The 24261-nt window shown below is 38.6% G+C and overlaps 1 protein-coding gene and 1 long non-coding RNA gene across 2 annotated transcripts; one reads left to right on the top strand and one right to left on the bottom strand.

The window, feature by feature from the left end:
* The first annotated feature begins 2035 nt into the window (after positions 1-2035).
* LOC124254648 lies at positions 2036-8915 on the top strand. Its single transcript, XR_006892513.1, has 4 exons — positions 2036-2103; positions 5447-5541; positions 7494-7570; positions 8215-8915. It is a non-coding gene; the product is annotated as an uncharacterized LOC124254648 (long non-coding RNA).
* A 1624-nt stretch (positions 8916-10539) lies between these two features.
* On the bottom strand, positions 10540-19839 carry LOC124254652 (zinc finger protein 330 homolog). The gene is made up of 10 exons (XM_046688492.1): positions 19601-19839; positions 19043-19062; positions 18625-18695; positions 17847-17926; positions 16838-16964; positions 14395-14499; positions 14139-14185; positions 13389-13506; positions 11694-11819; positions 10540-10987 (listed from the first exon to the last, which is right to left on the bottom strand). The coding sequence occupies exons 1-10, from the start codon at positions 19718-19720 to the stop codon at positions 10878-10880; spliced, it is 924 nt and encodes a 307-aa protein (XP_046544448.1). The 5' UTR covers positions 19721-19839; the 3' UTR covers positions 10540-10877.
* Positions 19840-24261: the final 4422 nt, after the last annotated feature.

The following is a 24261-nucleotide window of genomic DNA, read 5'->3' as shown; positions in this document are numbered from 1 at the left end:
TGATGACCCCAGCAGATACTTCGCCACGTACGACAAAACAAAAACAGGCTGCTGATGATCACTTCTTACCAGGTACCTCCATGGGGTCCAGTTATGAATATGGTCAATGAAAAACATGCATATTTGTGAGGAGCAACTTCTGGTTGGATGCAATCAACGGCATTTCGATGTAGATTCTAGTATATGTGTTAAACTTGGGTGAATACAACTAAGGAGATGTGTGTGCATATTGGTTTTATTTGTTAACGCCGCACTCAGTTGTATGACGGCGATTTGTAAATAATCTCTGGACCAGATAATCCAGTGATGAGCATCGTTCTACACAACTGGGATACGATGACATGTGTGACCCAAGTCAGCGAGCCTGACCACCTGATCGCATTAGCCGCCCCAAGCATGGGTTGCTGAAAACCAATTCTAACCCGGATCTTCACGGGTCTTAGAATCCGGTAACGCCGTTCGTCAGGATTTAACTCGCGGCCAAACAGTACTTATCCGTATATTTCAGGCTGACAACCCAAGGTTTTAGGGGGATTAAATTATGACGGTGGAACGGTGACCAAGGGTTGTGATTGCTCACGAGCTTATACATCCTCTGCTCCATCGATATGCGATTTTACATTGACACGATGGTATGACGGAACAGGCTAACAGGAGTTATTCCCCTTGCATTAACATTACATTCAGGGTAGCGTTCATATCATACAGATTGTGATAGTGTAATAAACAATGAACTCATCATATTATTTATAATTATTCATAGAATATTTGCTTGTACACAGAGATCTACACAATGTTCAGACTTATTGATACAACAGTCCCTTTTTCCGTTGGAGTCATAAGAGTCCTAAGGTTTACCCGAAATAGGTTAGCTCTATATTACAGGCTAGTCACTGTTTTGTGCAATGTAATAGTGTGTGAGTGAGTTTAGTTTTAAGCCGCTTTTAGCAATGTTACAGCAATATCACGGCGGGGGACACCAGAATGGGCTTCAGACATTGTGCCCGTGTGGGGAATCGAACCCGGGTCTTCAGCGTGACGAGCGAACGCTTTAACCACCAGGCTACACCACCGCCCTTCAAGGATTTCACCCATGTAAACGTCATAGACCAGTATCACTTCGACCTCGGGATATAAAGCACAATACTAACGCAATTTTGGTTTTCTTCATAGTTCAAAAGCATTCTAAAACTCACCTTCCATAACTAAAATTGAAGAAAAAGACCAACGCGGCGAACACCTGGTGTTATTGGTGGTGTTAAAAGTGTTTATTGTGTTTATCTTTTTCCCGATGTTTTTCATTTGTAGAGACACACGTTTTGAGTGACGATTACAATTTATCCAATTCGTACGATGTCAGTCTGCTTCAAGACCCGAGGACTCCGTAGTACAGGCGGTCAAAGTACGTAAACTGACTGACTTTGACCTTACAGGATTCGTAAATTCTTGAGCCCAAAATTCTTCAAAACGGGAGTTGTACCAAAGAAAACCGTGTGTACAAAATTAATGTGTCATCTTAGTCATCTACACTCGGAACTGGTCGTTTTCGAGATACAGAAATCAGATAGGCTAGTCTGAATGATTCGCTCGCTCGTCCATAGATATTTGAATGATTACGTTGATTATTTGAATGGACAGGTCTACGCTATCTCTTCTAGAGATGTCTTCCGATCTTCACGCAATGTGGTATATTAGATTGAAATATTTATTTTCTCTTTCAAAAATAATAATTTCATTAGTCAATGCAATATCACTGTTATAATAATGAGTATTAATTACATTCCCATTCTGAGAAGAAATTTTGCCCTTTCTGTCCAATCTGGTCCAAAGCTTTTCCTCAGGTATTTCAGGGCCCCGTTTTAGGCAATATCTTCACTTTTTCATTATCAGTAGATAACTGCCTAAAAGGATGAGAGATTAAACATTAAAATTGATAAAACATTTGAGAAAATTTATTTTACATTTAACAAGAATCGAACCAGCGAAACAGTGGTCAAATATCTCATATCAAAGAAGGTTCTCTCGAACTCAGTTACTTCCCCTGGCAAGGCACGTGATTATTATCAACAAGATGTCGAAGGTGACGGTGCATATTGAGTACTGGTGAGCATTTTTTTAAAAGTTTCCCCGCTCAGTTATTTCTATGAGATGTGCTCACGTGGTGCCATATGTCTGAACGTAAAGTTTGATTATTTTAACCCATTTGACAGAATAATTCATTGAAAACAAGCTTAGTTTGTCATGTTTGTTGGACAATGCACTGATCGTTATTCATTGAAATTTGCTGAGTCACGTTTCTGTCAACATGTCCTCTCAGGTTAGTAGTGTTTGCAAAGAGGCGGGTTGGCAACTACTGCACGTGAGACAGTGTAACTTAGGCTCCAAAGAACCACTAAACTTTGTTTTGTTACTCTTTTAACCATTACATATGAAAGATTTGTGGTTAGTCTTATCACGGAACACCAAATTTATTCTTTAAAACTTGTGGTTAATTAATACCGGCGATTAAAAGTGGCCAAAAATTAAGCCTGCTTCCCTCTAAGCCATGCCAGCGAAACCACAGACGGGTTACGTAACTCTGTCGCCAGAGCACTGCAGTGGCGTCATATGAGGAGCGATTTTCAGTTAGTTGTATAGAAAATGTGTAGCACGCTCATCATTTTGATGATTTCTCGACATCAACGGCGACATGCCGAATCGTTGCTTTGTCGTCAATTGCTCCTAGGGGTCGGGCGATGGTGTCCCCATGCACAGATTTCCACAGGACCCGCGGTTAGGTGCTAAATGGGTTATGTTTGTGAGTCTTGGCGGCGTTGTGGAAGCCTGAAGCGATATCTTACTTGTGTTCAGATGCGGCTTCCGCGGAAGTTAAAGAATCAAAACTACTTACTAGTTGTAGTAAAATATGCATATGATTGATGACCATAAAGATTTTCTATGACACAACTTGTAACATAGCGATTTCTTCCTCGGAAGTGAGGTTGTGGTCGAGTAACAATAATATTGTAAGTAGTATTATATTGACACCCACCTACGCTGCCACGAGAGAAATTGTTATGATATCGCTATGTCATGCAAAATCCTATTGGCCATCAATAAAATACATATTTTACTACCAGTAGAAAGTAGTTTTGATTTTGTAACTTCGGTGAAAACAAACCTAAATACCATTTATCCTCAGACTGGCGGATGTTCCCGACAGAGTATCATTTTAAAAATAAAAAATCTGTTAGAATTAATGAGATTATAGTTTGTTTTCATCAAGTTAGAAAATCAAGACTACTTTCTACTCGTTGTTAAATATGTATTGGAATCATAACCAAGCGGATTTTGCATGACACAACTTATAACATAGCGATTTCTTCCGCGAGCGAGGTGGGGGTTCGAAGTCACAATACTGCTTGCGATAAATTTCTTGCTACATTCCCATGGTTAATGTCCACTCACCAGTATGTAGATACTAGTCAATGTGCGTCTTTATATTTGGTCTTATAATCCTAATTAGTTTATTATCACACTTGTATGCATTTTGAAACTAAATAAAAGCAGGCGATCTGCTGATACTTATAGTGAATTTATAACAGAACTGTAATATCTAGACATTTTATAGTTTGCCAATGTGAATCATAATTAGCACACACACCCTAGTGCATGTTGTCTGTCTCATTACACTTCACGCGGCGAAAACAATGATTCTGTTGAATGCTACGACAAATGAATAAAAACAAAATGCAAATATTAAAATTAAAACAGATTAAAGTTATAGGAACAATATCAGGCCATTACCTTGTTAGGAATGTATCCATCAATATCCACAAAACTGTTCCAAATGATGTGTCTTTTAACAGTTTAATATATCTGAAAAAGTGATAAATCTTTTCAGGTATTGGTGTATAGTCTCATTGGTCACCCAAGATAGCACACCTGGCAACTAATTGCATAATGTCCGCCTTTCTTTAAAACAGTAATTTAGTTAGCCAATAATGGGCAATCAATCAATGTATTGCCGGTTAATCCTTTGAAAGAAGGGCGTTGTTTTTACGCGAACACCGACCGCGACAGAGTGTATTCAGTATAGATTAGTAAATCTACATACATAAACACTACCTTTTGACAATTCCGCTGTGTAAGATAAAAGTAATTAATCAATCAGCGTGTTATCGGTTAATCCTTTGATCGATGTTTATAATGTTGAATATTTACTCCAGACACAAGAAATGCCAAATGGGAACCTTTGTCGGGTAATCTAAGTGTGTTACCACTAATTATACCTGTTATAAATTCATTAACTGACCATCAAGTGAATGATGACAAATAACATGTGTAGGTTTATACCACCTAACACGGGTTACAACGAGGGAGTATTAATTGCTGTATTGCATGTGAAAACTTATGGGCCGACACTGTTTTGAGAATACAAACAGATTTTTACATGACATGATTAAATATCGAGGTAAAACAACACAGAAATGGGATCAATTTGGATCAGTCATTATACAAATAGGGCCCTAACGACACCAATCGATTTTGACAGAATCGTCTATGAAAACAAGTTGTAACTTCGAAACTAGGCAAAGCAGGAGACAAAATTAAATGACAGTAGATTGTGAGAACATATAGCTTTCATTTTCCACAACAATTGTCCGCGATTTCAGGTTTATACAAGCCTGTAAACACGATAATTTACCCCCTAAAATGTAGATGAATTCTGCATCGGCTCTCAAAGCTATTCCTCATATGGCTCTCAAAGCTATTCCTCATATGGCGTCACAGTCCTGCCCATCAGCGCAGCGCTCTGATTGGTTGAAATTTAGATTCGTGGGTGAGAATTGTGCACTGTTGTCAAAAGGTCGATTTAAGTCAATTAAAGGTCGAAATGAGTAGTTTTAATGGCGGGGGTTTCATTTATAACGCGATGCCAGTTAGTGATTTATGTATTTGTACCCCTAGGGTTTATGTGACCTTTAATACCAACTTTGCTACAATATGTTACCCCTATGAAAATTGCTATGCCAAACATTCTGTATATCAGTAATGTTATTTGTTGCCAGTGATTCTCCTGCACATCAGTTTATAAGTTTTATACAATATCTTAGAGTGTGGAGCCATAAGTTCTCAATATAACCTGTATTTATGCTGAAGAGCTCTCTGTGCCCACTTCTCCAGTTTGTTGGCAGAACACTGCAAAGATTTGGTTAAGAATTTGTCTTCAAATTTGTCTGCTTGTCATACGGGGCAACTCAGGGGATTGGGTGCATGTCATTGTATCCCAGGGCATAGATTCATGCTCATGATTTCAATCACTGGATTGTTTGGTCCTCACTTGATTATTTACAGACTGCTGTCATATACCTGGAATATTGCAGACTACGCCATTAAACAACAAACAAACAAACAAGCACATGCATAACATCTCATATGATCACACACTTATTCTGTGTTACAGTGGCGGATGAGGTTATGGACCTCGGTATCGGGAGCTCAAGGAATGGCTTAGCTCTCGTACCGAGGCGGAGATCACTGGAGCGGTTGGACGCCAATGTGAGTATTTTCAGCGACTGTAGATGATGGACATAAAAGTAATACATAATGTGCGTAAAACACAACTCAATCACTATTGTGCCAAGTCAAGTCTTTTGGCATGTTAATACACATGAGGACCAAATAATTGTGGGTTCAAATCCCACACTGACTCACCAAGAAATTGAAACATTATCCGTGGTTGTCAGCACCACAACCAAAGTCATACAGCAACATATAGTCTGTCTCACAGTCCCTGAACCACATTAATTTCCCTACTGCCAAGCCCTCTCTGCAGTGCTAAAGCCCTAAATAAAGCAAGTCTAGATTTCCTCAGGTTCTGAATCTCTGGTCTCCCTAGGGCTCCTTTTCAATATAAATGGGCTTGTTTGTTACTATCAAAATTATATATATTCAGAGACTAATCCTTAGTCTAAGCAACATAGGGCATGCAGATAATTCATGAGTTCAAATCCTCGGTACATCCTAATAACGTTTTTATTAGATTGTGTTTTGCCCCATATACACTTCATAAAGTGCCAAAAGTAAAGTACTTTTAGTATTTATTTATTTTTTAAATTTTTCCCTCCTTCCTTTAGGTTTTCTGAGGACAAAAATCCGTAAAACAAGAAATAAAATTGGTCTGGCCTAAACTTGATAAAAAATATTGCAAATCGTTTAATCATGTAAGGAAAGACCAAAGTAATGTATGTCCTTGACAATTTCAACCACTGAAATCCACACGGTTGTGTTTTGTCACAAACCAAGAACCATTTGTTGTAAATTTACAGTTTTGACCAATAAAACAGGATTTTATTTTTTGAGCAGGGAAAATTAACTTCTTCTTTTTCTTATTCTTGAAAAAATACGACCAGTGGATCCATAAAACAAGAAATTACATAGTGTGTAGGAACATGATGTTTAATCAACCTTGTTTGGACTTTGCGTTGTGTACTTTTATAATTATAGGGGTGCGTTCGGGTTAATCTGTTCTCTACTCAAAACTCAGTGACCAGTTCGTAAATCGGGCATAAAGCCTATTGGGAAATAACAGACACAAGATAGCACTGATAATAATTTATTACAAAAGAAAACAAAAACTTAACAGTCTGTAAACTACACTTCTCTCTCACATAATTAAAAAAACAGCTTTGTGAGAAAAACACACCAAACCTCAATAACCTCTTCAAAATAGAACCTCCCGAAACCAACCCCGTCTAACTGGACATTACCCAAAGTCTATAACATAATTCCTATTCCGTTTCCTACTCCTAATTCTCCCCCAACCCAACCTAACACTAGTTTAACAGGAACCTAACTTCCCCATCTCAACAATCCATAGAGAAACTTCTTCTGAAAAGCCACCCCAAACCAACCCCGTTAAACTGGACATTACCCAAAGTCTAAAGCTTAATACCTATTCCGTTTCCTACTTCTACTTTTCCCCAACCCGACCTAACACCTAACTTAGCATCCCCCTACATAAAACCTAACATTCCACTCTGCAAACGGGGAGGGAATGATCCTGAAACAGGACCCCGGGACAGAGATATTACCTGATGCTCGGATGACCGAAAGCTAGACACTGAATCCAGAGAGCCAGGTCCCTTATATAGTGCTCTAGAACGACCTCTGACATGGGTCAAAGTTCACCTACTGATGACGGATGTCTCCGCCAGTCAGAGCCTACCCAACATATTTAGCACCAACCACGTGGCCTACCCAATGTATCTAGCGCTACGATGAACGGTAACCCCGGTCAAGAAGTTGTCCCGTAGTAGAGCAAGTGAAACAATGTGCTACAAGACTATCTGGTAGACAGTTATTCTACATGTGGTACGTATAGTTTGAATATCTTGTTAAGAAGCCCCTGCCCCCATGCTTACGCTATAGTTTAACCCAGTTTTCCTACACATGTTTTATGATATCGAATATCATCAGTATAGCTCAATATCTATTCCTTATTTTTTCAGCTTCATTTGAAGTGACGGTTAATAACAAGCTTGTGTTCTCCAAGTTACAACTGGCTGGATTCCCCGATCAGGAGGATGTGAGTTGACTATCTCGACGTTCAGTTTGGAGGTTTCAAACACAGTCTCAGCACTTGCAAGTTACATGACATGTTATAGCATTAGGTTTTCAATATGGCGAATTTACATGAATCAATCATTATCCGATGCCTCTCAAGAGACTATCAGTAATCAAATGTAGGATTCTAAAATGGCATGACAAAATTGGATACAATGGTACCTGGCATTGTCCTGAGAGCATAGTTAACCAGATTCTGGATATTGTCATATCTATTAGACGTAATGAGTGTATCAGAAAATGTTTCTGATAAGGGAAACGTATTTATGTAGGGATTTTTGCATTACATGCTGGGGGGATACTGTCAACACCCCGTCCATGTGCAGATATATGAAACAGATCTTGAAGTGATGCCTTTTGCTATTTGCAGATTTTTGGCATTTGTCATGATTTCCATGGAAACGATTTGGATTTAGTGAAAAAGTATCAAGTTGGACTTAAGTACCTGTCGGATGATTTGTTCTTTCAAATTTGTGGGGGCGAGGAGGATTTGTCATCTTCTGATAACTCTTGTTGACATTTGAAAAAATTATATCCTAGTGTAGTAACTTATTTATTATTACTGTAATTGGGATACACATAGGAAGTATTTCCTGAATTTTTCAGGTCCTCAGGGCAATCAAGGAAGCAGAACAGGGCCTGGAGCCGAAGACAATCACAGACTCCAAGAGCCCTGGCTGCATCATTATGTAGATTCTCACACAACGTCCTTCAGCACTGAAGCTCTGTATCTACGTTGGAGTTGCCACCCCAATGATGGCCTGTGCTGAAACTCTGTGCATGGGCCGGAAGTCTGGCGGGGCTCTAACCGAGGAACAGACCACTAAGTGATGATGGGACTTCTTGGGGTGCCCTCTCTGTCCAACTGAGATTTTGTTCTAAAGATTTAGTGCTCATTTCACAAGCTGTGTCATCTGCTGAAGTGATTCTTTTGAATCAATGATCTTCTACAAAACATGTGTCCAGTTATACACATGTACATGGACAAGTGATTCATGAGAAAAAATATCTTGGTTTTCTTATATATTAAATTAATACATTCACTCATTCCTCTGATGAATTTGTTCACATCTTTTATTTCCAATAAATAACCCATTCATATTAAGATATTATGTTCACATCACATGTTGTGATGAATTTGATATTCTGGCTCACTTCCTTTTGACATGTTGTGTCATCTGCTCACAGTACTTGCCAGTTGAACTGATGTTGAAATCATAGGCAGCAAACTTTTGGCTTATTTTGTGATATTTTGCATGTTATTTATTGGATTTGAAGTATAAGTATTAAAGTGTTTACCCATCCAATACGGCTTTCATAAGTGTATGAATTTGATATATTTTGGAATAAGACAACTTAACAGAATCATTTTAAATCCCATATACTTTTCATTAATTTCATTACTGTAATTTCATTCATATTTTGCAAACACATCAATCAAATGTTTTTCTTGCTTTTTTATATCTACTTATATGTGTCTTTTACGAGACTTTCGGTTGATAAGAAAGAACAGTTACAATTTACACAAAACATATTTGTCGCAACTTTGGCAATACAATCTTGACATAGCCAAATACAAATTATTTTGTGAATCGTTTCACACTTAATTGTCTACCCAGTCAGGACCCTCTCATTACTCCCATGGTTTCAGGGTGAACATATTGAAATGTGATCAACAATGCTGTGATAGACTCACCAGAACCTTCAGTTCCACTCAGCCTGATCACATCCACAGTAATCAACTGTAACTGTGTGCTTCAATACAAGGCAGTCAGCAATATTCCATCACTGCAGCCTCAAAATAATCCAGTCTCAGACAACCTAGAACATGTGGTTGTCATGAGCACTGTCACGCTGCAGGTCAACCTCATGTCCTTGTTGCGTGTCTATGCCACAAAGGGCAGTGGGGTAACCTAAAGGGGTTTCATTGTTCAAAACAACCTGAGCTAGGGTCAACCTTAAACACTAAGGTTAGAGTTACGATCACCTTAAGGACCAACCTTAGCTAAGGTCAACCTTAAACACTAAGGTTAGAGTTACGATCACCTTAAGGACCAACCTTAGCTAAGGTCAACCTTAAACACTAAGGTTAGAGTTACAATCACCTTAAGGACCAACCGTAGCTAAGGTCAACCTTAAACACTAAGGTTAGAGTTACGATCACCTTAAGAACCAACCTTAGTTATCAACCTTAACTTAAGGTTAACCTTAGTTAAGGTTGTTTCATGCAACGGGAGGCTAACCTTAGTAAAGGTCTAAGGTTGTAATCTTAGTGAGTGAGTTTGGTTTTACGCCGCTTTTAGCAATATTCCAGCAATATCACGGCAGGGGACACCACAAATGGGCTTCACGCATTGTGCCCATGTGGGGAATCGAACCCGGGTTTTTCGGCGTGTTTAACGACTTTAACCACTATGCTACCCCACCGCCCCTGTAATCTTAGAGATAAGGTTGTATTGAACAACGGAGCCCTGGTTAAAGTGTTTGCTTGTCACACTGAAGACACAGGTTCAATTCACCTCATGTGTACATGTGATATTGCTGGAATACAGACTTGTCTTGAATTTTTTTGCCAGATCAGAAAAATATTTCTTGACTCTCATTTACCATGATACTGTAAACTGTATAACTTGTCATCCAATGCCCTAACCTCAAACCCTGTATATGTATGAATGCCATAAACGAGTCCCTGTTGTTAACTGAAAATAGATTGAAAGAATCCATACCCATTAACAGACCAAGAATGATGATGGCATGGGGAGCACTTTGATGGACAAGCAGAAAGAGTCCAACAATGTATTGTGATATATATCAACAGGTGCTTTTGCTGTTCATTCACCTGTTCTCTCTTCATGTGGATATTGCTATCACTGATACCACTGTTCATGCAGAGCATGTAACCAGAAGCCGAAACATATAATGACACTTTACTCAAAAGCATGTTTTATTTTGTACTTCATCATAGTATCTCGATCACAGTGTTTAAGTTTGTCAACATGTATTCCCCCAATTCATGGGAATCTACCTTACCATTCCCATAGTGTTAATCCAGAGTGATATTTACATGAATCCTATGTAATCAAGTCACTCACAGCTGTCCTTGCTAATCATCATCTTGCTACTCAGTATCATCCACATCTATTCATTAGTTCCTGAGGGAACTTTTGGGATTGCCAATGGCCAATCATTTCAGTTTCAATCCATTTAGTCTCATTCAGTGCCAAACTAATAGGTCTCTCTGTGTTCAGTGATGTCAGTACTGTCTCAGTTCATTCTTTGACATTAAGCTTTTCAATATCTTTGGTAACTTTCACATCATCTTCCTCCTCCTCCTCATCATCATCATCTTCATCATCGTCATCTTCATAATCTTCGTCATCTACAAAGCAAAAGGATTGGTGTAAGGATGCTTGTGAAAACATAGTATTGCATAATATATCTGAAGTTCAAAGGTATATTCAAACCTCCCTTAAGCCTAATTCTCAAATAATAACAACTGCTGTACTGGCTGTGTTTAAAGTAAGAGCTATGACAGCTTCATGAACAGTGAAAAGTGATCACTGAAATGTCTAACAAGAACTCTGTTATATCTTCTGTATTTCATTTTAGTCATAGCTCAATTGCTCTTGAAGTATATTATAAACAATATGGATTACCACCTTGCAAAAAAAATATAGCAATCTTCGTCAAGTTAAGTCCCTTTAACAATTTTGTCCTGTTGTCAAAAAGAAATTATTCCATTTTACATAATTATGTTAATCCCATTGCTGAACTGGATCTGTGCTCACACACCAAAACCAACAGACTATTTAATACCCTATGCTGTGGAAGAACAGGATCTCAAATACACATTTCTCAGGCCTCTTTTAGTGTACTTGTATAGGTAACTGGCATATGGAACGTCAAATAAATATTTTTAAATTATCACATATGTAACTGGGATTCGGTGCTAGTTCTATTGAAATAGCCTATTCTACTACAACAATTTTCCTGCACAATCCTCTTACTGGTTTGTGTGCCTGAGAACAAAGTGTTTGTGTTCTTGCACAGCACTATTTTATGTTCCCACGTTGACCCACACATACCATCATCATCGTCTTGGTCGTAGCCTCCGGAGGTGCTCATGCCATAGCCACTAAAGGAGAACCCTGAAGCTCCATAGCCATCATCTTCATAATCTTCCTGCTGACGGCCATACACATAACGACGAGCTGAAACACATACATGCTCTAAATTGAGGAAACACCAAACATAGAACAATGCATGTTTGATACATGAATGTATATTGTGAAACCACTAACCATGACTCAGTGACTGAGTTTAGTTTTACGCCGCTTTTAGCAATAATCCAGCAATATAATGGCGGACACCAGAAATGGGTTTCACACATTGAACCCATGTGGGCAATCAAACACGGATCTTCAGCGTGATGAGTGGATGCTTCAACATTAACACTTGGCTACCCCACCGCCCCTCAGTCACAGACATACTGAACAGTATGAGTGACTTAGGCTTTGGACCTATTTGATACTGTCTCGCTATATTTGTAGTAACAGTTTGGTGAAATCTAAGTATGGTTATGGCTCGGACAATACACACATTAGATTAGATCTTTTATATGCTGAATATTAACAGTCAGATTACAATATGTTGACAGCAATGGTTAGATCTTTAAATGCTGGATATAAATACTTGGATCTCAGTATGCTGCATATCACAATACTTGGATCTCAATATGCTGCATATCACAATACTTGGATCTCAGTATGCTGCATATCACAATACTTGGATCTCAATATGTTGCATATCACAATACTTGGATCTCAATATGCTGCATATCACAATACTTGGATCTCAGTATGCTGCATATCACAATACTTGGATCTCAGTATGCTGCATATCACAATACTTGATCTCAGTATGCTGCATATCACAATACTTGATCTCAGTATGCTGCATATCACAATACTTGGATCTCAGTATGCTGCTGCATATATCACAATACTTGGATCTCAATATGCTGCATATCACAATACTTGGATCTCAATATGCTGCATATCACAATACTTGGATCTCAATATGCTGCATATCACAATACTTGGATCTCAGTATGCTGCATATCACAATACTTGGATCTCAGTATGCTGCATATCACAATACTTGGATCTCAGTATGCTGCATATCACAATACTTGGATCTCATATCATACTTGCAGTATGCTGCATGATCTCAATATGCTGCATATCATATGCTGCATATCACAATACTTGGATCTCAATATGCTGCATATCACAATACTTGGATCTCAATATGCTGCATATCACAATACTTGGATCTCAGTATGCTGCATATCACAATACTTGGATCTCAGTATGCTGCATATCACAATACTTGGATCTCAATATGCTGCATATCACAATACTTGGATCTCAATATGCTGCATATCACAATACTTGGATCTCAGTATGCTGCATATCACAATACTTGGATCTCAGTATGCTGCATATCACAATACTTGGATCTCAATATGCTGCATATCACAATACTTGGATCTCAGTATGCTGCATATCACAATACTTGGATCTCAATATGCTGCATATCACAATACTTGGATCTCAGTATGCTGCATATGACAATACTTGGATCTCAATATGCTATCTATCACAATACTTGGCTCAAAGTATGCTTCATATCACAATATTTGGATTTCAGTACGCTGCATATCACAATAGTGGCCTTGGGAATATTACTCTGTAAACAAATAAACAAACTGTACTCACTGGACATGCACAACTCCTTGGTTTCTGAAGTCTCATAGCCACACTTGGGACAGGGTATGGCCTGACCCTTGGGGTACTTGAAGCCTTTCCGCCTAACATGGTCGTCACAGTAGCAGGTCTGAAGGCAGAGAAACAACATTAGATGAACACTCTGCAAGGGAACAGGGTGTCCTTCAGTGTCTGTCAGTGGGTGACATGAACTATCAGTGTTTAGAGTGAGTGAGTTTAGTTTTACGCCGCACTCAGCAATATTCCAGCTATATGGCTGCGGTCTGTAAAAAATCGAGTCTGGACCAGACAATCCAGTGATCAACAGCATGAGCATCGATCTGCGAGCCTGACCACCCGATCCCGTTAGTCGCCTCTTACGACAAGCATAGTCGCCTTGTACGGCAAGCATGGGTTGCTGAAGACCTATCCTACCCCGGATCTTCACGGGCCCAGTGTTTAGGAGGGACTTTGTGATCGAGTAGTGTTACACTGCCTTTAGCAACTGTCCAGCAATATCACAGCAAGGGAAAGGTTTTCACACATTTAACTCACGTGGGGAATCAAAGCAGCCCCTTCAGTGTGAAAAGCAAGGCTTTGAACATTAGGTAACTCTACTGCTCCATCAGTGTTTTGAAACAAGCTGGATACAGTACCAGAACCGCTATGTTTCTGATTATGACAAAAATGACTGTGTGCCCTCTGTACCTCACACAAACTACATCTTAATCTACTAAAGATCTCACAATTACCACCTCTTACCTTACATCGTAAACAGGAAAACTGGCCTAGTTTATTACAAGAAAGACCTGCAAGGAGAGAGGAAGTTATTTAGAGTTTATGGGGCAGGACCTTTGCAGAGTCAAAACTGATATGTTGTTATGAGAGATAAGTAAAAGACTTACTTTCCTTTAAATTCTGGTCACCAACAATGGTAGCATACTATTCAACATTAATTTCACTTATATCCACTTCAGCTTAAAATGTCAACATCAAAAGATATTCAAACACGGCTTACATTTATAGTTTTCAGACTCAAGTGTTTGACAGCTAGCCTGGTGTTCAAACTGGTCGTCTTCACACAAGAAATTGTGACAGAAGGAACACCTGAATATTCGACCACCTGAAATATTCAAATGAAACATTTAAACAGAATCATGTAAGAAACATCACAAGTGCCCTGTATTTGTATTATAAATAATAATAATAAGTCATCTCCAAACACCAAGTGATTGCTCACGGCGCTTATAGTCTGTTTGCGGTGAAAACGTACCAATGAATTTCACTTTAAACAAAAAAGTAAATCAAATAAAGTGAAATTAAGATTGCGAATCCTCATAATTTTACCTTGACATTTGAAAATTTAAATCTCAGAATTTTATTCAACTTGGGATGAAAGTTGTTTAACAAACGATCATAGTTTCAAATCGGTATTATTGGTTTGTATTACAAGGGGGTATGCACATAAAATGAAACACTGAGATCAAGTAGGGTTGGTCTAAGTTAACGCTCATCACGCACCGCACGTGCATTTGTTTCACTTTTCCAACTACTGCGCTTACCCCCTTGTAATACAAACCGATATAAGCGATTTGAAACTATGATCGTTTGTTAAACAACATTTTTTCATAATTGAATAAAAATCTAAGATTTTAATGTTCAATTGGTAAGGTAGAATTATGAGGATTCGCAATCTTAATTTCACTTTATTTGATTTACTTTTTTGTTTAAAGTGCAATTCACCGGTACGTTTTCACTGCAAACAGACTATAATAAGAATCTGATTATTAATATTATTCTCTGCACAGTTCTAGCATATTCTATATGTTCACATGCAGCGGATGAAGAATCCACATCCATATCCACACTCTTAGTTATTCTACTAGTAGCCACCCATGAAGATCCAAGTTAGAATTGGTCTTCAGCAACCCATGTTTATCGTTTGAGGCGACTACCATGATTAGGTGATCAGATTTGCTGACTTGGTTGATGTATGTCATGGTATCTCAACTGCAGAGATTGAGGCTCATGATGTCAATCCCTTGCTTGTTTGGTCCAGACACAATTATTTACAGATCACCAGTGTATAGTAGTGTTGGGAATTGGTTGAAATCTCACAATTGATGATTGCTTCATTACCAACGAACAATCATCAAAAAATTGGTTAGCGTCATTTTTCAGATTTTCCTATCCAAGTTGTTATTGCAGATATGTATAACATGATTGCAACTTGCTACTTTAAAGTGATGACTAATATATCATGAACATAAACTTCCTTCAGTCTTAGAGAAACCTTCAGTCATGGCTTTTCAGTTAGTGAAGTGAGTTTTCTAAGAATTAAACACGTTTTCAGGCCCTGACAACTTCTAAGATATGTTCCATTGTCAAGTATTTCAAAGACTAAAACAGTAGTTCCAAAATCGTTTATGTTCGATTATGAGAAATTGTGATCGATTGCTTGGTCGTTTGGTCACTGCGACCAATCTTCGATTATTTCAATTAATCGGAGCACCACTAGTGTATAGCTATAAAATTGTTGAGTGCAGTGTTAAACAACAAACAAACAAAAAACTATACTGGACAAAATAAGTTAGGATATTGGTATTTTTATGATTGATAATTTATCAGTGTGTCAATTAATAAATACCCCCGGTACGTCATTATTCATAAGTTCAAAATGTACATACATCCCTAACTATTTTTGTCCAGTATATTAGTAGTATGTTCTTGTATGATGATGACAGAGGACTGTAAATAATCTGACGCTCGGTTTGACAAATCGTTTGTTGATAGTAAAAGCAACCCATACCTTCTGGGTACAATGATACACATTCAATCACTTGATCAAGTTCTACATGCTTAATCTTATGGTAAATAATAAACAACAAAATAGGGCATTCGAGGCCAATTCTAACCTGGAATCTTATTGGAAAAACCTGCTTGTAAACCAGACAAACATATTTACGTATTTAATAAAGACCTTATTAAGATACTAGCATGGAAAAATAGTGGGCATGGAAAAATAGTGGGAAACAGTTCCACAAAGGTCACCTGAACTGCCAAGAGTTAAAGGTCACTATGCCTGAAAATTGGATAAGAATTCTTTGAGCATTCTTCTGATAGCCCCATTTGTCTTTGAGTTTCAGAAAAGATGGCACTGAATGACTGACTGACTGAGTTTGGTTTTACGCCGATTTTAGCAATATTCCAGCAACATCACGGCGGGGGACACCAGAAATGGGCTTCACACATTGTGCCCATGTGGGGATTCGAACCCGGGTCTTCGGCATGACGACGAGCCAACGCTTTAACCATTAGGCTACCCCACCGCCCCTGGCACTGAATGATGGACAGAGATGGTATAAAACAACATGATGCTAGTTCACTGATGTGCTAGTTCAATGTTACATGGCAGAGTATTTCTACCTAGCAACTTAACACAGGGAAGTTCTGGGCCCTACCATGATCATAGACGCCTCGTTTACATTCTATGCAGTCTGCGTCTGTGAGGGGACAGATGCAGGCGTGAGTCTGCAGGCACTTCCGACCATGGCAGATCCATGTCTCACAGAAATCACAGATAGCACCCTGCAATGAAGAAACAGAGGAACAATTCACTCACTCTTATTTTGAGTGGAGTTTGTATGGTAATCCTAATGAAGTTGCTCAAGTACATGTACCATGCAATTTTTTTCTCCTTCTAACAATCTGTCTAGATTGTTAATGTAGCATTCACTGTCGGTTTCAGTCGATTTAAGTGTCATGTTGCCTCCTTGTTAGATAAGGGGATTTTACTAAACACTGAGTGAGTGAGTTTAAGTTTACGCCGCACTCAGCAATATTCCAGTTATATGGAGGCGTCTGTAAAAAATCGAGTCTGGACCAGACCATCCAGTGATAAACAGCATGCGCATTGATCCGCGCAATTGGGAACCGATGACATGTGCCAACCAAGTCAGCAAGCCTGACCACCCGATCCTGTTAGTCGCCTCTTACGACAAGCATGGGTTACTGAAGATCAATATTCTAACCCGGACCTTCACGGGTATTACCAAACACAGAGTGAGTTTGGTTAAACATCACTTTGAGCACTATTCCTACAGAAATTACAGCAGGACACATCATAAATGGGCTTCTTAAAATGTACCCATGTTAGATAGTCAAACCTGGGCCCTGTTTGACAAACTGCTCTTAGCGCTACGACTATTGTAAGCCATTGTAAAAGTATGGGAGTTACAATCACCTTACAACAAAGATAGCTTTGTGGAACGGGTCCCTGGACTTTCTGTGAACACTTCAACCACAAGCCTAAACCACTGTCCACTAAACCAAAAAGACATACACTTCAACAAATGCATTCCAGTATGATTTTGAGAAACAAGACCCTTAAAAATCTCCAATCCAAATAAAAAGTTTGCATGTTCTGATTCATTCCTAATTCAGTGAGAACAAATTTGCCAGTCAACTCACCACCATAGCCATCCCTGTGGTGAATGTGCCAGCATGCTTGATCACACAGTCACTCGACTTCATCATACACTTTGTTTTGCCTGAAAGTAATATGGACCTTACAACAACATGCGGCCACATCGTACCATGAATGTGAGTGAGTGAGTTTGGTTTTACAAAGCTTTTAGCAATATTCCAGTTGGGGGACACCAGAAATGGGTTTCACACGTTGTGCCCATGTGGAAACCCAAACTGAAAAACAGCTCACATTTCCTGTGGAATGCCTATATAGGTGATCTTATTCTTTTTGATAAAATATTATGAAAATTGTAAACATCACAAGTGTGACCAATCCAGCTGGCGGCAGTGTATTGTTTGCTTCTTTGTCCTAACAGTAATATCTATCACACTGATTGTTCCACTAGAAAACCACTGACCAACTATGCAACATGTTGCAAATAGTCATGGTTGGTTGGATTGGCTCTCAAAATTGTTTTTGTTTGATTACAACCTGGAAGTGAATGAACTTATTTCCTCAGAGTAAAAAGCCACAAGGAAATGGAAAGTGAATAACATACTTCCAAATGAAAACAAGTACAGTATGTGACTGATTTTGTCATGAATAAAATGTAATTTTGGGTCAATAATCAAGCCATGATAGGATTTTTATGCTTACCAATCAAGGACACAATTTTGATATTTGCCGAACCCAGCACATAACATACTGAATGTAATTTATGATTCACATGTCCTGACACCAAACAAAACTGTCAGTATAAACATGTTATGAACTACTTACCACATGCTCCACAAGCAGGCAGCCTTTGTAATGAGCCACAAAAGTAACAGAAGGCCCTCGACTTCTGATTCCTGCAAACATCGGAAATAATTTCAAATGCTTCCTTTACTGCTAATTAAAACACCAAGTGATATATTCGGATTTTTTTAACCACTTGGCTACCCCACTCTTTTCTATGTGTGTAACTGTGTTTACATAGATTTGTGTGGATTTTTCATAATTTATCTTGAACAACATAGTATGATGTACATGGACAAACACACATTCTGTGGTAACTGATTCTGAGAGTTTTTAAAATATCCAAAATTCTGGCATGGGTGGTGACAATAAGCATGATAAAGAGAAAACTTTCATGAATTGAGCATTTGTTTATCTTACATAATAAAAGACATAATAACTAGATCATAAGTCAACTCACCTTTTGCAATGGTCACATTCCTGAAAAAAAAAGGTTTTCTGTTCAGTGACGATTAATTGATGGCATTTTTAACTCAAAAGAGCTGTGCAAGGGTCCAACATTCAAAAACAAGACCTTGAATCAGGTCTTTCCTTGACTTTTGGGAAAGAGTTCCTTACGTCCCTTCCCCTCCTATTTTATAAGGTACTTTGGCCGGTACTTTTCATTGCTTGTATATCTTTGTATTTTTTTTAAAAAATAGGTGGGGGGTACGTAAGGAACTCTTACCTGTTAGACCACCTAAGCTAGTTTCATTTCAAGGAAACTTGGAAAGAAAATGATATTATTGTGCCAAAAAAGCTTGACAAGTTATTTACTCTATTTGAAGTGAACAACTTGACAACAATCTGTTACTGGATTTGTTCTTTAATGAAATGAAGAACTGAAGAAGAAAAAACAAGATACTTGAATTGGTATTTAATGAAATGAACTACTTGAAAAACTGCTCAATAAATGCATCTCCCGGGGAACCAAAAAAACGGTCAATTAATGGCCCCGTATCTGTGCACTAACTCTTACCATTAACTGATTGCATGGCCTATCTGCCAACGGTCTTTCGAACTGGGCATTTCTTATACCCCTCTGTCTCTCCTTCTGTTTTTCGGCCTTTTTCCTGGCTCCTGTCTTTTTCTTAGGCATGATACCCAAGTTCGTAAGTTGTATGATTCTGTTAAACTACGATGTTTACACTGCTGTCATGTCATCACATTCAGCTATATTCTACCATGTGTTTTCACCGGAAGTAACAATTTTGACGAAGGGAGATTAAAATCCGGAAAATAAATTCTGGATCCTGATTGCAAACATTTCTTGTTCTTCTTTAAGCGGGTTCATATATGCCCATGCAGGTATCATATGATCATCTCATATGAATGCTTGATTTGACATTGATCACAATGCTTTCCGCCAAGATTTTTATTTTATTTTACTAATCAACATTTGATTACGTTACTGTTAATGTGAACAAAATTTCACATACTTTGTTATCTTTCGAATAATATGCAAATTAGCGTGTATACTAGTCTGTCTCACAGTCCCTCAACCATATTATTTTCCCTACAACCTAGCCTCACTGCGCAGTGCTAATTTTAAGCTCTAAATGAAGCAAGTCTAGATTTCCCCAGGTTCAGGAATCTGAATTGCTGGTTTGCCTTGGGCTCCTTTTCAATTTAAATGTATTTATTTATTACAATCAAAATTATATATTCAGAGACTAAGCGTTAGTCTACGTGCATACAATCTATGTAGGTCTTGGCGCGACTTTTACAAATCCATAAATTTAATTTCTATGTCAACATTCAACTACTACATTAGTGCAAACTGTGTAAACGAGGCCTCTTGTTGGTTTCTAATTCCCCACTTATCAGTTGAGTCAAGTACGGGCGTTCTGTTCAATTTTATGAATAATAACAGATTTGCATTAAAATTAATTCCAAAATGGAATTGGGATCTGTTGGAAGCGCTCGTACAATGATTATTCCACGACATCGTGTTTCCAACACAGGAGATGCATCAATGTTACATTGTAAATGATGCCAACATGGTTTAAGGCGTCAAGGGAAACAATTTCCTGAAAATCTTCCCTTCCACGTTCATCTTCTCACAAAAGGCTATAAATCTGTGTGTTCAGGGATTGTAGGTTCGCCGCTTTTAGCAATAGTCCAGCAATATCACTGGACATCGGAAATGGGCTTCACACATTATACCCATGTGGGAAATCAAACCCGGGTCTTCGGCGTGACGAGCGAACTCTTTCACCAGTAGGCCACCCTACCGCCCCAGAAACCCAATAAAGCTCTGACTTTGTTGCTAAGTCTTTGAACCTGTGAAGATCCGGGTTAGAATTGATCTTCATTAACCCATGCTTGTCGTAACAGGCGACTAACGGGATCGGGAGGTCAGGCTCGCTGACTTGGTTGGCACATGCCATCGTATCCCAATTGCGTAGATCGATGCTCATCAGATTCTCATTGGTCAACCAGAGGTTTCAAATCACATTAACTACTTGTGACTGAAGCTGATTTCTTTATATATATACTAGTTAGTGCATGCTCAAGGCGCTGGTATTTTTTCCCTCGATCATTGGATGTCAATCTCAACGGCACATCTTATTATCAATCTCAACTCCCTGGGGATCATACAGCTCTTGCTGCCACAAGGCGCACCGAGTTATTGCGGCTTTCACATCCTTACGAGGTACCCATTCGCAGCTGGATGGACTGGGACACATAGTCACAGTACTTTGTCCAAGTTTACTGCACGTTGCTGTACCCGCAACTAGGTGTTTGCAGGTATTCATGTAGCCGTCATCTGGTCATATACCAACGGATTCGTGGGTTCTTTAAGTCCACGAGGTTGTGTACTGTACACTAGGGGTTGTGACAAAGTTGACTCCAGGGTTTTTACACCCGGTCACATGTGGGCTCGATCCCGGCACCTCATGCTCGCTGGATCACTAGTCTGGCGCCTTATAGCCAGCTCGCCCACCGCATCCATTCTGATATAGTCCAAGCTGTATTGACATCAGACTGACATATTGCTTTATCTTACCTTCATGTAAAATATTTTAATTTCATTGGTCAATGACGCTTTAACAAGTATCCGTGTCACCCCTCCCAGGAGGGTGACAACTGGAAAAAATATTACCCGCCGCCACGGTAACCGCCAAACTCTCCGCCGAGAAGCTGTATCGCTAACAATCGTATGACGCCATAATATGACGCATGCAGTGTCCGGAGTTCTAAAATCGTTCGATTAGCTGTTTTTGAGTTCACTATGTACAGATATATTTTATTGACTTTCACTGCTGTATTTAAACTATTTTATACATTGAATCGTTTGCACACTCAACTTAAACATAATTAACCATCTTTATAGCAGTTTTAAGCTTGTCAGAATATGTTTCACTGATTTAAAAAATCCAGTCGAGGGGCAGACGCCATTTTGTTTACATGTCATATAGTCGGTAGCGATCTTTGAAATAAAATAAAATGATAGTTTGTACATTTAACATGACGGTAAGATAAATACGTTGTATGCTTCTCTCGAGGGTAATACGGTCTGATGTACGCCTCTTTGTAGCAGTGTCATCCCTCGCGTAGCGGCTCGGGTGACACTGCTACAAAGAGGCGTACATCAGACCGTACTACCCTCGAGAGAAGCATACAACTTTAGTGTATAGCTGACCTATACCTCACACATATGTGCATCTCCTAAATACATATATACCCAGTAAGCAAAATATATAACACAGTGTAAGCTTTTTTACATACGACATTGGTAGTTACCACCGACCATTAAAAAGGTCGGGCATATATAATAATACCATGTCATTCGTGACCAACTCGTGTTATTCCAGGACAAGCCAAATAGCCATTTCGGAAAGGGGCGAATGGTGACCAAGGTATTCTGTTCGTCGGAAGACATTTTTATTCCAGCAATAGCTTGAAAACTATTGGCTGGAGTGTTTTCACATTTGGGGACCACCTTAGTTTCTTTGTCAAAAGGAAATTTTCTAGTGCAACTTTTGGTTTCGATGTCACCATGCCCGAGTCTTCGGCGTGACGAGCCAACGCTGTAACCACTGGGCTACCCAACCGCCCCTCAAGTGAAAGAGATACCACTCCATCCCTACAGTCTTAAAATATAAGTCCAGTCTACAGGTATTGCAATTATAGTACAAAACTTGTCTCTGTGTACCAAGATTCAAGACTGATGGCCAACAAATAATGCCTATAGATACATTTTGTAAGCCTTCAAGGCTGGTGCTTTTAAGTGACAAATGATAAGTGGCAATGTTCTTTGCATTTAAGGCCCAAGGCCCATATAGTGCTGCATATACAATACATGCACACAGTGCACTGCTTCTGCAATTGTATAACTATACATGAAAGTATATCTTGGAAGATTTCCTTTCCAATACAAAGGTACATTTTTTTATAACTGAAGGATTTGTTGATGATATAAGCTGGTATAATGTATCAGTGGAAAGATTACTATAATAATAAGGTAATAATAAGGCTGCAAAAGCTTTTCTCTTCTCGACAGGAAATAAGGACATTCCAAGAGGAAGTGAAACTCGCCGTCAATGGAAAGTGAATTACCTAAGAAACACTTGACAGTTACATAAATCGAATAAAGTTGTCTGTCATTGTATAAACGGACCCTCTCATTGTTTAACATGGACAAGACAGGTGCGATCGATAAATCATCCATGCCACTATTTGCACAAGGTGTAAAATAAAATGCTCTAATAATAAAATACCCTAAGCGATATAATGAGGGCACGTAATGACTGTACGTAAAACTTGTGCAAACATTTTGTGTATTAGTTTGTAATATATAGTTACTAACTTAGTATGTCGTGGGTATAGACTTGTTTAAAACGGCTTGAATACATTATTTATTTAAAATAATTATGTCAGATTACATCGACTAAAATAGGCCATTTAGTATGACTTACCAGAGACCATATCGGTATATGGTCTCTGGACTTACCAACTACTATCAGCGACTTTCGACAATTTTATTTCACGAATGCATTTCTTTCTTTAAAACCCCGGGTTGTTAGCGCTGTTCTCGACTGGGGCCGATTGTCAGTATAGTTTGATTCAGGATGTGCGAATATCATGTGTTCATGTATTCCACTATCATCCACCCTCTTGTATCAATTAGACTCACCAGCTTCTATCACTTACCCTTAAATATGAATCTACAACACCATATCTGCTTTTGTATATTTATTCTCTTTCATCTCATAATCCCCTGTCTATTGTATATACATGCTTATATATATATACTGTTTATCTGTATATATCTAGAAACGGGTATCAGTAAAATTTATAATTAACCAGGTGCCTTTCTTTCGCAATGTGCTTTTACACGTCATTGTTCGGTAAATGCGGTCCGATTCGGAAACTTTTAGTTATTCACGCATGCGTCAATAAAGTACTTGCACTACGACTATTTAGATAATAAGCATCTGGCGGAAATCTCAAAGTAAAGGCTACATACTCAAAAAGTTATTCTCAAAACATATTTATCAAATATTTAGGACAATTTTCACCAATACTATAATTATAGACAAGACGTGTATTGTACAAAATCTGTACGCTCTCATCTTGTGATTAAATAGTTGTTAATAGTTGTTCAGAAAGTAGTTTTAGCGCCTCCATATTTAG

Source organism: Haliotis rubra, unplaced genomic scaffold (assembly GCF_003918875.1).
Source record: "Haliotis rubra isolate DU_JTF1 unplaced genomic scaffold, ASM391887v1 Scf579, whole genome shotgun sequence".
In the NCBI taxonomy this organism is placed as follows: Eukaryota; Metazoa; Mollusca; class Gastropoda; order Lepetellida; family Haliotidae; genus Haliotis; species Haliotis rubra.
Note: the sequence above shows the minus strand (reverse complement) of the source record. Positions and strands in the feature narration are given on the sequence as shown.

Excerpts from the sequence above, each read along its gene's own strand:
- LOC124254652 (XM_046688492.1), bottom strand. The coding sequence starts at position 19,720 with ATGCCTAAGAAAAAGACAGGAGCCAGGAAAAAGGCCGAAAAACAGAAG. Across the intron at positions 14,500-16,837 it reads ACGAGGCGTCTATGATCATG|GTGGTCGAATATTCAGGTGT; the intron begins GTAGGGCCCAGA and ends TGAATATTTCAG. Across the intron at positions 13,507-14,138 it reads TTTCCTGTTTACGATGTAAG|ACCTGCTACTGTGACGACCA; the intron begins GTAAGAGGTGGT and ends CTCTGCCTTCAG.